The following is a 16,467-nucleotide window of genomic DNA, read 5'->3' as shown; positions in this document are numbered from 1 at the left end:
CGTAGTACTATTCCTAAAGACTACTTAAAGAAATTATAGGAGAATAAAGGTGGTAATACTAAATACTGACTGTTTCCTTGCAAATTATAAAGAAATGAAGCTTAAATTAAGACTTTTCCTCTCTAAATCTGAACATTTTTTAATAGATTTTTTAATAGAAAGTGACACCGGAATCTAGTGCATGTTTATTTGACTGCAATGAGGGCTTTAACCTCGATTGTTTCGTAATAATTGGGAACAAAAGATGTCGATGATGAAAATTGCAGTGACATTTCAAATTGATGCTTTTGTTTGCCCAAAAGCTATTACATTAGCAAAAAATACACAAGCAGTAACATCGAGTGCTCGCTTTCGCAAAGTGAAAACAGCAAATGCTGAACATTTTTGCTTGATGAAAGACTCGAGCTATCAGTTGATTAATTTTCTGTCATCTGAACTACTCATTCAGCAAAAACAATATACCAAATAACTTTAGTTGTGACATTCAAAGCTCTTCTTAACACAGAGGTCTGTGTGATCTGTCGCGCAGTCACATATTTCTCTCTTGGCAGAGCGCAAATTTCAGTTTATCGTTGAATAAACTGCAGAAGCCTTGAATTTATTGAAGCCTTGAGATATTTAGTAAATGCTGGAACCAAAGGAACAATTACTGCCAAAATGTTTGATTTCTTTCACACTTTTCACCCAGTAACATACATACTAATTAGAATTTTAACTATGCACAGCAATTCACATGCAAAACTCCATTCCTGCTGTATTTCAGTTTGAGGAATGAAAACCTGCATTGTTTACCCACACCGTCATTGTGCTGCTTGTTTTTGCTGCCAGAGGAGAAGGCAGGCTAGCTTCTCCTTAGCTGGAGAAGAGGCAGAAAGGAGGAATGTGAATGAGAGGTAGAGAGAGGGTGGCCAGGTGAGGCCTGAAAGCTGCCTTTGTGTGGCAGCTGGCAGAAAGAACACTGACCTTCACTGTGAGGTGTGTTCTCCACACAGACACACACTGTAGGTACTGTACAAGTTTGGAGGAGTTATGAGGGGATGTTTGGCAAAAAAAAATAAAATACCGTTGCAAATTTACAAAAAGCCTTCGCTCAGTCCGTCCACGGTGAATGGACGTCTCAGAGCCATAAAGCGGTTATGTTTTCCTGCTGTGTTTCCACATCTCAGTTTTAGATGCTAAACGCCGTCTTATTTTCTCCTTCACTGCACCTCAACTGTATCTGCTTCAGTTCAACTGGAGCTTGAAGAGCTCGATAGCATCAAGCCCAGTCAGCTGCTCCCAGTTTCTCATGCTATCACAGAAAGACTATTCCAGAAGTGAGCGCACATCATAGTACAAATGAGCCTGTAAATAGCCATCCCTTTTTATAGGAGTGTGGGAGCCGGAGAGGGATGAAGGTAGACTTGACGAAAAGATGATTTTGATGTGTGGCTGATCTCGGTTGGATGCCTTTTTGAAAGTGCGCTGAGTTAACTTTTCCCAATTTTCTCCTTATGAGCTCCAGCCGAAGAAGGATTTTGACAGCTTAAAACCCTCCGCTGGCCGTGAAACATTACCCAGCTGTGGTACTTGAGTGCTATTTGATTATATGTGTGTTTGTGTGTATTAAATGTGATCGGGGGGTTGCAGATTACATATGACTAACCGAAATGAAAAGCTATACCCACTGGGCTATGAAAAGTGTTAGTTACGGCATCTGCTGAGACAGCAGTTAAACAACTATAACCCAGTGTGTTTCTCAGTGCTGGTTGCAGAGCTGTGATGCTGCTCTGTGTACTGATGTGTATTCTTGTTTGTTTACTTCTCCCCAGGAGGGCCCCTGCAGACAGCAGTTGTGCCAGGCACTATGAGGCAGCAAGCTTGGCCTGCGAGAGCGGAGAAATCACCCTTCATCACTCTCGGCCGGGCTGGACAGCGGAAGAAATGTACAAAGCAGCAGCGCGTGCTACAGCAGAGGCGGGCTAATACACACATCTGAGCGTACAGTTGAAAGCAAATGGGAAAGCCAGAAAGAGACTGAAAGAGGGGAGTCAGTAACTTAGACTGTGTCCTTTCTAAATGGCAAAGTGGACTGGGCCACATTCAGAGGCAGCGATGTCCTTGTTAACACATTGTCCTCCATTAGAAGCTCCTTGTTAGAAGTTGCAAGTTAGTCCCAAACCCCTGTGAGGCTACAGAGCTGAGGGGACAACAAAAGTAAAAACAGAGGACGAAAGCAAGACAGAGCAGGGAAAAAGGAGACTGTCACAGGCCCTCATGCAGGCGCGTAAGAAGTATGTTCTGCTGGGCTTGTGTGCGTGCTGCTGGCTGGTCCTCTTTTACTGGGGTGGAGGAGTCCAGCTGCGTCTACTCCGCCTGCTGACACGCCACCGGGGTGATGTGATGCGCCCCTGGCCCAACTGGACCGACAGAGCCTTTTTGCCCCGCTATGCCCACTTGGATGAACTTCAGACAGACCCTGGGATGGCAGAGTCACCCCGCCAGCGGCGCCAGGCATGGTCTGCCATTTATAAAGACAGCCGCTGTCGCATGGAGACCTGTTTTGACTTCTCTCGGTGTCGCCGTAGAGGAAGGGAAGGGTTCAGAGTGTACATATATCCATCGGAGAAAAACGACCGCGTGTCGGAAAGCTACAGGAAGATCCTAACATCTATAGCCGAGTCACGGTACTACACCTCAGACCCCCGTGAGGCATGTCTGTTCGTGCTTGGTATAGACACCTTAGACAGGGACCAGCTATCAGGACAGTTTGTGCCCAATGTGGATGAACGTATCCGTGGTTACCCATTGTGGAATGACGGGCGGAACCATCTGATTTTCAACCTGTACTCAGGCACGTGGCCTAACTACACAGAGGACCTGGGCTTCAACATTGGCCAGGCCATCTTAGCCAAAGCCAGCCTCAACACAGAACATTTCAGGCCGGGCTTTGATGTCTCCATCCCTCTCTTCTCAAAGGATCACCCGCAGAAGGGTGGAGAGCGGGGCTGGCTGGTGAGGAACACAGTTCCACCACGAAGGAAGTACCTGCTGATGTTCAAAGGGAAGCGCTATCTAACGGGCATCGGCTCAGACACAAGAAATGCGCTTCATCACATTCACAATGGCAAGGACATTGTGTCGTTGACAACATGCCGCCACGGGAAGGACTGGGAGAAGCACAAAGACGCCCGCTGCGACCATGACAACCTGGAATACGAAAGGTAAGATGGGCCACAGTGAATGTATGAGTCAATGTGGCATTATATAAGGATTCATAAGAAATGGTGGAAAGGTTTATATTTTTTATTAAGAAATACACAATGGGGTTGTTCTGCTTGCCTTCCCGTTTGAACTTTACATGCTGTTTTATTGGTCTTTTAGATGTAGCTGATTTTCTACAAGCTGTGTCAGGGGTAGCTTTCGTGTCCCACTGGTTATTTTTGTCTCTCTTTTATTGCTGCACACTTTTTGACTGCCTGAGCTTATGATATTTGGCAGTTGCATCCTAGATCAAAGATTTTAGACACTAACTCACGTCTCTGGAAATTTAGATTCAGGTCACAACTTCCAGCGATCCTTTTTATTCTTAAATTATATTAGTCCTATTAAAGGGTGATTGTAATGTGGCTAACTTGTGGTAACTGACCTTGAGCACCTTTACTATTTAGGGTTTCAAATATATTACAGTGTGATAGATGGGCAAATTAGGGAATTCAGCCAAAGTGCACATGCAGTTATTTCCACTTTGTGTTTTGTGTTTAATAATACAAGTCCAGGAAAAAGCATAGCTGCAGCTAATGAATTACAACTGGAACTGCTGTGTGAAACGAACCAAAGCAAAGGTCAGCGCAAAGAATGGCTTTCCGAAATCTGTTAATAATAAACTGCTGTTGGGTTTAAGGGTGCTATTTTTCTTTTGTTCAGACCGTCCATGTTTTTCACGGCAAGATGTTCTTGCTCGTGTTGCACCGAGAATGCTTGTCACTGTTACTTAAGTCAAGACAAAGAGGTGGGGAGGATAAAACGCATTGAGAAATGAGCTTACAGCAACATCTAAAGGGCTTTATTGCTAAAACAATATTAATGTCGGGATGTGACATGTGAAAACAGGTTGAACAATGTCACAACTAACAAATTATATATTTCCACTGAGGTCCTGTGTGCTGTTTGAAGCTCTTCACCCAGTGGTTTTTCGCCCATTGTCGATTTAATAATGAAAAGCTTTTGGAGACACACCCATCGGCTTTGTACATTTCGCAGCAGCAGCTTGGTAAACATGTCTTTTCCTCCCTGTGCCTCCCCCCTTGCTCATTTTTCCAGTCAATTAGAACCATGTGCCTCGGAGCTGATCACTACCTTTCATCGTGCGTTTCATACAGTTGTGCACTGTGAAACATCAGCATAAGCTGTTCACACCTCAGTCACATGCAAACCTTTTTTTTTTTCATTTTTGCTGGGTGTTCAGCTTTTGATTCAGTTATAAAAAAAACCCCAAAAAAATCAAATGACTCAAAACAGGTTTATCTGCCAACGGTTGCTTTACAGCAGACACACAGGTCAACATCAACCAGACATTCAGGTTTTGGTTTACAGGAAGAATAATTAGTGCTCCCGAGCACAAAAAGCCTGAAATCCAGCATCAACACTTCTTTTTTCTGTTTACTGTAAAGAAAACGTTACACCCTGGTAATTGTTATGGACGTATTAAATGTGGAGTAGCTTTAGACCCCAGTGGCTGTTTCCATGCTTCTTAATTTGCTTTTTTTAATCAACTTTTAATAGCTTTTTTCATTAAGCAGGAGTAAATGTAATCATTTTGTATGGAGCAATCAAATATATGTTCAGTAATGTAATTCTATGACTATAGTCTACTTTTTTGTGCAATTTCTATTATCTTTTATTATTCTTTGCAGTAGCATTTACATAGAGATGAACAACACGGGCGTCTCTTTTTCGCTTCCCACTTGCTGAACTTACACTTTGCAATAAAAGTCTCTGCAGCTGAAGTGCTGACAGAGCTTCTCATTATAAAGTCAGTGCCTGACATACCATGGTATTCTGATGGTGCAGAACATTTGGAGAAAGGAGATGATGGATTCCTGCAAAGAGCAGGAAAAGAATTAGAGATAGAAGTTCGAGTCACACCAGACTGTCAAAGCATGGCTGTATTGGGGATAACAGAATAAAACTGCAAAGCAAATTTTGGAGGGCCTATTAACATGTCAGTATACTAATATAATGAATATGGAAAGTTGTGGTGGCACACTATACAATATAATATAATTTGCTTCAAATTCCATAGTCTGTTGGTTGATCTGATCCAGGAACATGCTTTAGACTATACCATAGGCTTGTTTACATTGGAGGCATGGGGATGGAGCTCTGTAAGACTTATGAATGAATTCATTTATTCCACTCAGCCCACTACTTAAACACCGGGTGGGGAGGTGGGAGGGTTATGAGGAGGTAGAGAGGATAGTGGGGGATGAGAGGCAGTTCCAATGTAAATCTGTGGTAGAGCAACGGCTCTGAGGGTGCAAGGGTGCGAACGGGGGAGGCAAATGGAGACAGCCGTCATTTGTACAAAAAAAGTTTTAAAAAAGCTGATTTAAAAAGAAACCTTTTCTCCTTTTGTATGAATTCTCTCTCTGTGGTGAATTAGAGATGAGAGGGGATGGGAGCAAGGGGAAGGTGCTGGATCATCTCTCTTGTTGCATCCTTTGAATTTCCCTCTGGGGGAAAGAAAAAGGGGGATTTCTGCAGGGAGAACATGAGAACCGTGGTGGCCGTTGAATTAAGACGTGTCAAAGAAACAGGAGAAGGAGAGAAAAACTGCAGGAGCAAGATTTAGATCGCGTAGCAACACATCCTCGTTACTCCATCTGTCTGCAGTTACATAGTTTGCTTCTTTATTTTTGATCAAAAATGCAAGTGAAAAACGACTGCTCTGCTCCTAATAGGCCGTGTCACTGAGAAAGCATGCTTCTTTGTTTGTGACTGTCACTGCTATACACGGCGTGCATGAGCTTGTGTTCGCGTTTGAGACCGCGTCTTGGTTAATGAGGCTCTTAGAAGGTAGCACCAGGTTAATGATCGCCTGCATCTGGTACACCAGCAGATTAGCCTTGAGAGACCTGGACAATCAGTGACATAAGCAACCCATGGGGGAGAAAAGGGAGGAGGAGGGGAAGGAGGAGGAACTAGGAAAAGGGGGGGGGGGGGGGGGGGGGACTCAGATGGAGCGAACAGTTGAGCGTCATGACATAATTTTTCTGCCCCAATAAAAATCCCCCTCCCCCCCTTTTTTTTATTAGAACATGATAGGAATGCAAAAAGGTTTCCTTCTGGGTAAACACTGGCTCCTCGTTTTGTTTTAACAGTAAAAATATATGAAGTTTTATAAGGAAGAAATGCTATATGGGTGATGAGATTACATTCACTAATGTATCTCTTGCCTTTAATTGCTAAACAGCTTTCAGTATAAAGTCATAGCTGGTGGATATAAAGGAAAAAATTAACTTTTTAGTCTATGAGTCTATAGAATACATATTTTTTACTGAAGAGTCTGAATGTTAGCAATTTGGTGCACAGCATGCGTAAATGGTAATAACATCGCAACTGAGGTAATAATATAAAAGCTGCGAATATCAAAGGTCCTACACTTTGAAGGTCCTAAACTGTGATACACTTGCACAGCTCATAGGCTCAGTTTCCAAATTGGAAAGCAATATTTTTACACGTAAACACGTTCATGCATACATTACATCTTTTTTTAATTAACCCCTTAACACAAGTAGCTTAATTTGTGTTAAGGTAATTGTGTTCCTCACTGACTCACAGTAGTTTACACCAAGAGGATTAAGCCTACAGACAGTCTGTGAAATTTGTCTTGAACATAATATCACCAACTCAAAATTATTTTGACCCTCGGCTCGGCCCATAGATTTAGCAAAAAAATATAAAAAATATCTTGTTGCCATCTCTAGAGGATAGATTTAGTTTTGTTTGCTGAGGTTTAAAAGGTTAATAATTTCATTTCTGTTTACACTTTAGAACAAAAAAGAAAGAAGAAAAAAATCAACACTATCGTCAAGGATGTTTTTTCAGCATCAGAAGTTGAAATTATACCTTTTCATACAAATGTCTGAAGTTTATCCTCAGTATACCTCGCCATATCCACTGTGTGTAACACCAATAGAAGTTTTACCTGTTTTACTCTGTCTTTATGCTCCTAAAATGTAAGTAAGTCAGTAAATGTTATTTATATAGCACATTTAAAATTAAACTGCTTTACAATAAAAAATAAATGAAACACACAAGGCTTTCGATACATTCATGCTAAATACTTTTGTACTTTATATATAATATAACAAAGCAACAACCTTTCCTTCAGCCACCGTACCAGACAGCAGCCAGTTCAAAAGCATTATTAATAAAAGCTATGTGTCCAGCTTAGATTTAAAGACGGTTTGCTCTAAAATGTTAGGTTATATTGCGTTTTTGTTGAGTTTTGTATAAGTGTTGCACTTCTGGCTTAAGGGAAAATTGGTATCTCCGTGGAAGTCCTCAAAGTACTTTTTTTTCATTAAGGGTTTGTTAAATACCTTTGTCGCTGCCAATTCTATTAACACAAAGTCACTCGTTAAAAGTGCAGAACAATTGGTAAATTGGACCCAAAGAATCCCATTAAAATGTGCCATAGGGAAAAGGCAATCTGAATAGGAACAGAAGGTGCCTGGAAATATTTTTGGTCCGATTTTACTGGTGTGGAACTTTGAGTGTGTGTGTGAGAGAGAGAGAGCATACATGGATTATGGATGATAGGGAGGGAATACAGAATAAAATAGAAAAGAGACAAGTTGGAGATAGGACACAGTGGTACCCAAGGCATAAGAGTAGCAAGATAGAAAGGAAGAAAAGAAAAATGCCATGTGATAAAGATTATAAAAAAAAAAGTTGGAGGGGGGGAGAGAGACTGGGTGATACCGCAGGCAAGTTGAGGAAAAAGCGAGTATCAAACAGGGCAGGAGGGAGGGTGGCAAAGTGGGAGAGAAAGACGGGGAAGAGGAAGAGGGAATTGGAATAGCGGCGATAGTTGAAGCAAGGGAGAAGCAGCGCTGCAGCCTAATGGCCTAGTTTCCCTCGCTTTATAGAATTCTCTAAGAAAGGGTTGGGAAACGTGCATTGTACAGTGAATGTAAATGAGCAAGAGTGCGAAAAATCGAGAGAGAGGGGAGAAAGAAAGGGAGAGAAACGTACAAAAGGTGCCGCCAAAAACACTGAGTTCTAAACTTCCAGCTAAGAAGTGTGTTTGTGAAGTGGTGGCTTAACCAAAGATGGATAACACAGGAGGAGGATGAGATTTCAGTCGCTCAAATGCTGTGCATCACTGTTAGTTTTAACTGCGGTTGGTTTATATAAGTTCTTGAGTTGGAAACCGATGGTGATTATTGATGACCTCCCTTGAAGGAGGCTGAGGTTGTTGAAGGCGAAAGAGCTAGCACTCAGACTTTAAAACCTGGGTGAGAGTTCAGAATGAATGTAGCATACTAATCGGGCAAAACAGAACTGAAGGAATTTGCTACCCTAAAGTTAGAAGGAAAAGCTGCAGCAATGCTCCCAAGCCTGTGTGATTCGAAACGGATAGGTGCAATCTGTTCAGCTGTCATGTGCTTGCAAATGGGTAAGAATTCCTAAACTACGAAGGGTTTCGGTGCAGTTGATGAAAAGTGAATCAAGGCTGGAAAGGAAGGTGGTGCTGTTGTTACCTGCTGGCAAACATTGAAAAAAATATAGCAGCGTAGTTACTACTTCCGCACAAGCGCAATCTAAATTAATATGTGGGTGGGAACATGCATAATTATGTGTGTGTGTGCCTGGATCTGTAAATGCAATATGAGAAAGTGCAGTTTAAGATTTTGGCAAACTGAATAAGAAATGCTGCAGCCCACTGCAATTAGGGCCTGTGAAATTGTACCTCTGGAGATGCTGTGGTTTGTGTGTGCGTGTGTGGTTTGTGTGGCCCATATCTGCTGTCTCTGTTTAAAATACTTGGAAATGAGACGCAGCCTTGATTCTCTGGCACTTCTACACTCCATCCTCCGTTCTTTTCCTCCTCTCAGGCTCATGTCTTTCTTTCTAATCCCACACATCGGTCCTCTCCCCTCAGTGCTTTCAACAAGTCTTGTCATATATATATTAAATTAGACAGTGCCTCAAAGGTTGTATCCAGGGCTTAAGATTAACCTGCTGGCTCACCCACAAACTTACTGGTTTTAAGTTTGCTTTAAATCCATTATAATCAGTACTTTCACAGTGGATCAGATGGCTGTGAAATGTGGAAAAGACCTGAAGAATAAAGTCAGAACAATCTATCCCAATATGTCAATAATGGGCAATAAGTGAATAATTAATATGGCTGATAGATTAAGACAGGCGAAACACCCTTCAACCATGTTATGAGTGTAGACGTTGCATACTTTGTCCACCGGCGAGCACTCTGCAACTTGTCAACATATGTTTGGAAATCTAAAATGAGATGCATATACGAGCAATAAAACACAAATAAAACACATAATTCTTTAATACCATTGTCATAGTGTCTTAGTAAGGGATCATAAACACCAACATATTTGTTTATGTTTCATCTGTCTAAAAGAAAGGAAAACTATCGGCAAATATCACCAAATATCGGTGCTGGTTTTAAAAATGTGCTTCCAGACAAGTTAGCATCTGTTAGCAAAGTTAGCAAAATGCTGGTTTTTCTTTAGCTATCAGAGGTTGCCATAGGGTCACCAACCAGTCTCTAGCCCTGTGTGACTGAGACCGAACTAATGAAACTATGTAGTTCCTCTAAGCTCCACCAAGTTTTAATGTCTTTATTAATGTTATTTTCTTGGTTTGATTACAAGTTTCAGGTTTCAATTCAAGCTCATTGTGTCTGAAAGGAGTGTTGTGTCATCTCATCATTATAAAAAGCCCCAAAAGCTCTGATTAATTATCTAGTTAACATAACCTGGCAGCTTAACAGACAGAATTGTGTAATTGCAGTTGGTGGAGACCAAAGTGGAACTAAAAGAAGTATGAAGGAGGCTGGTCTAGCCTCAATACTGGTTTTAAGTATGAAGATAATGACACCTTTTGGATTTTTTCTTTAACCTTGGTGTCTTTCAGGTTAAAAAAAAAGTGAATTTCTTTCAATTTTGTCATGCAGCACACAGTTTTCTGTTTTTTTCTGTAGCATATATTGTGATCTCACTTCCAGGAATTATTGTGGACCGATAACACTTGGCCAAGGAGTAATTTGTAAGCTTGATTTGACTCTCAATTCTTAGTATTTAGATGGTTATTATTGGTTTTAGCCAAAAATGTGCAGGAGGGAGGCACATTTGTAAGGTCACAAATCAATCCAAGTTCACTTTATCTAGTGGAAATGATGTCTTTGACTGTATTTCTTACTTGGAAAAAGATTTTTTTTGGCAGTGGTCTTTGAAAGTTTCCAATCGCTGCTCATCTGGACTGATGAACAACTTTTATTCCACATAGAATTGAATTACATTTTGTATTTCTGATAAAGGATAAGCCAGTTGCAACCTGCTTATCATTTGCCTTTAAATGTTTGCGTTCCAGTCTTTATGCGGCCATTGTTTTCTCAACCGCTGTACTCAAAGCCTCAAACCTCCCACTTCCTAAACGCTATTATTTCCATTTTAATTTTTACTAAACCTGCTTCTTCAGTTGTTTAGAATAGCTTGTAATTTATCCGTCCTGTCAGAGGGCATTCATTGTAGCTAAAGCTTGTTGTTTGCACTGTCACCCAAGCAAAACCATCGACGCTGGAGCCACAGCCGTACATGAGTCAGCTCAGGTCTCAGCAGCTTTGTGCTGCATCAGGTCTGGAAAACTCCAATAGCAACCCCCCCCCCCAAAGAAAAGGTAGACACATCTGCTCCACACAGGCTTTACTTAACTTTTAAGAGGTCTTAAGTTGAATCCCCACATTAAAAACAACAGCAAATCTAATTTCACACAGACAGCACATACACATGTAAGGATTTTACAGCTTACTGTAATCATTCTTTCTCCCCCTAACTCACACCTTTTTTTGCATGTATCCTCTACACGACCCCTTCACTTTTTTCCCTCATTATATTTCCTTCCTTTTCTCATTTTTTCAGACTGTACTGTATACAGTCCTGCAGTTGACTGCAGGCCTCCTTCCATCTTTCTGAGCTCCGGTATGCATAATTTATGAAAAGACCCAGCTTCTCCATGAAGGCAAACTTTTTTGACAGCACAGCTGTGTGTTTAGTGTTGCACACGATTGTCCTGCATGCAATTGTGCTAATCACATGCTGCATACAAGCCCGGACGAACAGTACCCGCTTTTGCTTCTGACTTGCTAATCTATGCATTCCAGTTTTGACACCATGCTCTCCCGAACTCCATGCACGTTTTGATAAACTCTTTTTTCACCCTGCAAAAAGTAACAAAGGGAAATGTATTTATTCAATCCACACTTCAAGAAGTTACAAAGTTTTGACCAATGTCTGCATATCTGTCTGTGCACCTTTTTCAGTCTCCTACATCCATCATGGATTGATTTTTGTATTTCAGCTAAGGTCCCTCGTGAATGGTTTATCAGTGGTATATAAATCATTTAGGTTTCCTTTTTCCAGTTTTCAAACCTACTGACTTAAAATGTAACATAACTGTTAGTGTGCATAAGGAAGATGATTATCAGAGTTTTTTTTATTGTTGCACAAAGGAGACTAACTTCCCCCCTGTTTGAATCCTTGTTCTTTGCAAGATAACATGCTGCACTTAATGGACAGGCACAGGAGAGGATTTCTCCTTCTCATCTAACTTTGTAACATCGGCAGAATATGCATGGTTTATAAACTGGAGAGCTTTACACCATAGCAGCATACATTTCTCCAATACTCATAAAGTATGTCAGTGCCCATAAAGCACTGATAAACGTTTTATTTACCATCAGTCAAACAAATTCTAGTGGTGTTGTAGTGGAGAGTAGTCTTTTATGGTAACATTGTTAGAATAAGGTCCAAGACATATGAGATACAACTAAATGCTTAGATAACATTAATAGTTTTGTAACACTCCAGCTCCTCTGTATCTAATTTTAAACTAAAACATTTCACCTGTCAGTAGAGGCACCTGATCATAAATCATAAAGTGTAGTCACATTGTCATATTTTGTAGCAAATATTATCCAGGTGCTTCGAACTGGATCACCTTACCTGTAAAATCCTCTGTCTGCGGTTTGACCTCGCTGCGTTCACACGTGTGAAAACAGCGACGGTTTAAAAATAATTCGGTTTTCTTCTGATAGCCTTCAGCAGTTTGGAAGCAGTAGTATTTTTTCTGAGGTCACGCGGTTACAAACTATGTCTAAACAAATCTTGACAGAGTTCATCTCAGTTTATTCCAAAGGAGCTCAGGATCTTTAATACACACTGTATAAGGAGGGGGCTTATCCAGAGCCCGTCTCAACGATGGCTCTGTTTCGCACTGATAATACGGGAGATTTGGCTTAAAGTTATAACTTTAGTTATGACTTGAGTAGTGAATCTAATTTTTCAGTAGAAATAATTCAGAGCAGAAGGCTAACCAAAGTCATATTTAATAAGATTCTTCTTTGGGGAACTGATTATAGCTTGGGGATGAAACATTTGCCCGATGGCATATTACATCTGAATTTATTGTGCAGTTTATGTTGGGAGTCAAATTGTATGCAGAAACACATTTTTTTTAAACCTTTTAAAAATGACTTTAGGTTCCACAAAAACTAGAAAAAAAGCTTTGAGATGAATGTGTCGAGGTTTATAATGTCATTGGTCGTTTTTTTAATAGCAGATTTAGTGTATAAAGATTTGAGCTTGCTTTGGCCTTGAAAATGTTCTTTCCTGTCAACCTCTGCCAGTGAGTAAACTCATTCAGCTTTTCCGCTCTCAGCTCTTCGTTCTTCAGTCGTAGCAAAGCTATACAACTCCAGTAAGTGCGAGTGGGTGGTTCCACTCTGTCAGGTGCATATCAGGTTTCTCAAGAAAGACCGTTTGGCCCAGGGGCTCTCTCACTGGTGTGGATGTCCTCTTAATGGGTGCCCATTCAGTGCCCTAATCGAGCCCTTTATCAACCCCGGCTAACGCCGTGGCGATCATAGCAGAAAAAGCCTGGAGCGACTGTGCTCGCTTTGTCCAGGCCAACTGGAGCGTAAAAGCTTTGACAATGACAATGCAGTTGGGAGAGAGAAAGAGAAGGAGAGAAATGTGGAGGGAGACATTTCTCATTCCTTATGCAGTTAAGGAGCCAGCCTCCAGCTCAGAGGCCCGATTTTCACATGTTTACTCTTTCTTAATAGCATCTATTTGACCTTTGACCCCAAGCAGCACAATCTGTGAGCATTTGTAGCTTAGTCATTATCAAGAGAAGGGAGGTATGTGATTGCTGATACATCTCAGTCTTTCTTTCTTTTGGTCATCAAAATTGTGAGGCGTCAAGGGAAAAATTTTAAGGGAAGGCACATTTCTGTATGGCTGACTCGTTTAAACCACCTGACCTCAACAGAAACAAAGAATGCTGAAATTGTTCAGGTTTCAAAGTTCAAACCATTAATGTGAAAAGAAGCCAGCAGGCATATCATTACAAAAACGACACGCAGCACTCAGACCAGATTTCGCTGCAATTAGGCTGTCCCAAACACATTTTGAAGAATTTTTTTCCCAAGCACTTTCTCAGAGGATGCCCAAATTGCCTGAGATATCTGCCGTAAAATTAGGTCAGAAAATATTGTGTAGTGTAAGTTTGCAATAAGATGAAAAAGCTTTTTAATAACCGCTTCTTTTTTGCCCTCTTTGATGTAGAATGAAGGGCTCTGATTGGCTGGTCTTCAGATGAATGACTGATACACAGTGATAATCCCGACCACTGGAGGGTTCAAAGGACTCGCTAATATATGCGGCACTATCAACATTAACATGATCTGTGTATCTCATTTTTTAATAACGCGGTGGTGGTATTGGGGTTGAACAGGGATTTGGATGGAGGGCTACCCAAGCACCCTCTAATATGTTTTTATGCAAACTATTTGATAACCTTCAGTGTAATTACTTGATATTTCACTTACGCGCCATTCTTTTATTTGAGTGTTTGTAGCACTGCCTAATTATTTTATATATATATATATATATATATATATATATATATATATATATATATATATATATATATATACAATTTCAATTATTGTTTGACTCTATATATCCATACTCTACTGAGACAGAGGTGTCACTTTGAAAATCATGTCTTCTAGAGGGGAAAGCAATCAGTCCCACAATGTGTAACTTAACTGAGAGCTTACAGCTTGTTCATTACATGGGGTGTAATCTAGTGTTTCTATGTCAGATGGACATTGTAATTTAACTCTATCATTTGCTCACTGTGGACTATGTTCTGGGACAGTAGCATAGACAGTAGAAAACATGGAGGTGGCTACTGGGACATCACCCATTGGTTTGTCTGGTTTTGAAGCCTTGAGGCAAGCGTTTCCATGGAGGCCATCTTGGTTGCAAAAAATTGAATGCGATGAGTGGGGGCAGGTCTGACTGTGAAACTGCACAAATATTGGGTAACCTCTTGTCAGCCAATGAGCATGTGCTTTTAATAATCGTAGATAATGCTTCATTTTGAAAGATTTTTTGACCGAGGTTTACAAAATATAGAATTTCTTATCTTATCTTGACCCAAAACTCGACAGGAAAGTGTTTACAGAGGTTCAAACACAGCTATCACCATGTAGCTTTCGAACAGAATGCAGGTTTAAATGCAGGTTTAACGCATTTCTGGATTGGGTTGATTCATCATTTATTTATTTATTTATTTTACATCCTGGAAGCTACATCCATGTTTTTTACTATTTTGGACAGTGGTAGCAAAGCATTAATATTTTTATTTTTTTTTATTTTTTTGTGTGTTGCGTTTGCATGCAATGCTATTCTCTACATTTTTGCTAGCAGTGAGGAAAAGCTGAGTTTGTTGTTAGTGCAACTAATTAAACAACTGCACGGCATTTTGGCAACGCAGGAAAGTCTTGCTTTGCCCTCAAGGTCCAATAATGACGTGGTAGAAAGTGAAAACTATGAATAGGAAATTACACCCATTCCATAGCACCAGCCGGTGTAAAAAACCCCAAAACAAAGCAAGTACACAAGGGTGGTGCTGAAGATTTTGATATGCTATGCTTATTCGAATACTGATCCTTTATTTTACACAAGAATTGGCCACAGTGTTTGCAGGAGTATCACAACAAAGGCTGGATAGAATAGAGGCCGTACTTATCATAAGAATAAGGGAAACTTAACTAGCCGCCGCTTGTTAGATTGAAAAAAGTTTTTTCCAATTAGTTTTTGTGCTACCTGTGCTGCATGCAAGTCAACACTGTGTGTGGGCAGTGCAGACAATAAAGCCCTTTCTTCCAGAAACAAATATTCCGACAGTTCTCTCAGAAGAAGCCTTGCTCTCCGCTTGCTGTAGCCTCTCAGTACAAGATGTGCTCTTTAATTGCCAGTTCTGCTCTTTGAAAAGGCATACATGGGTGGCACAGCTTGTCTGACCTGTGCTGCAAATCCTGCTTAAAACTGAGTCATTTTCAACTTTCTTTTTCTTCTATAAAGTGATATGCTTGTGTTTCTCTTCTGTTTGTGTTCCTTCCGAACTGGCTCCCTCAGTTCCACTTCACTTCATCATTTTGGTGTTTGAACTTTCATTAGAAGTAGATAACAGAGAGTTCAGGGACTTTATTGGATCGTGACCTGTCTCGCGTGCCCTTATCTGAGGAGTGTATAGCGTACTGTTACCTCAGGTACTTGTATTAACAGAGTACACTGGGTACTTTTTGATCAATAAATAGCAGTTTGTAAAGGGCAGCCAGAACATCAGTGGAACACAGTCTCTCCCTTAAACTGTTACAATATCAGAAAGGCTTTGAAATCAGACCTACAATACTTCTGCTCTTGGCCTGTTTAACCAGCTCCTCTATAACCAGAGGAGAAAAGCCTGCATTTATTGCACAAAGTAGACATAACAAGTGTCAAAAGATCTTTTTCCCATTTTATTTTTGTTATTTTTATGAAGATAGGGTAGAAAGAAGATATGCTTTTTAAAAAAAAAAAAAAAATCACCTTTTTATTTGCTTCTTTTGCAATGCAATCCACTCTTTGCTGGATGGAAAGTGTGTGCATCAGTATCTGCGTGCTACTGTTGCCAAGCCCAACAGCAGACAATGCAGTATGTGTGCCCCAGATAAGGGCTTTTATTCTGCTACCTAGCAGATGAAGAATGTGTAGATGATCATGAATTTCTCATGAGTTATGCTGTTGAGCTCTTATTTAATGATAGCCATGCTGGGGTGGGTTCTGAACCTCTCACTCGTCTCCCTCCTCATCACCTCTGATGAATGGGAAAACA

General features: G+C 40.6%; 1 protein-coding gene across 3 annotated transcripts in view; it reads left to right on the top strand.

Annotated features, from left to right (window-relative positions):
• ext1c (exostoses (multiple) 1c) overlaps window positions 1–16,467 on the top strand; it is an 86,208-nt gene that overhangs the window by 9,448 nt on the left and 60,293 nt on the right. For all 3 annotated transcript variants that reach the window (XM_026157439.1, XM_026157440.1, XM_026157441.1), the window contains exon 2: window positions 1,812–3,203. In XM_026157439.1, coding sequence (XP_026013224.1) covers window positions 2,257–3,203 — 947 coding nt within the window. In that variant the 5' untranslated portion in view covers window positions 1,812–2,256. The remainder of the gene's footprint in view (window positions 1–1,811; window positions 3,204–16,467) is intronic.

The sequence above is a fragment of the Astatotilapia calliptera genome, chromosome 22 (genome assembly GCF_900246225.1).
Source record: "Astatotilapia calliptera chromosome 22, fAstCal1.2, whole genome shotgun sequence".
Classification (NCBI taxonomy): Eukaryota; Metazoa; Chordata; class Actinopteri; order Cichliformes; family Cichlidae; genus Astatotilapia; species Astatotilapia calliptera.
The sequence above is the reverse complement of the archived record's forward strand: the minus strand, read 5'-3'. Positions and strand labels throughout refer to the sequence as shown.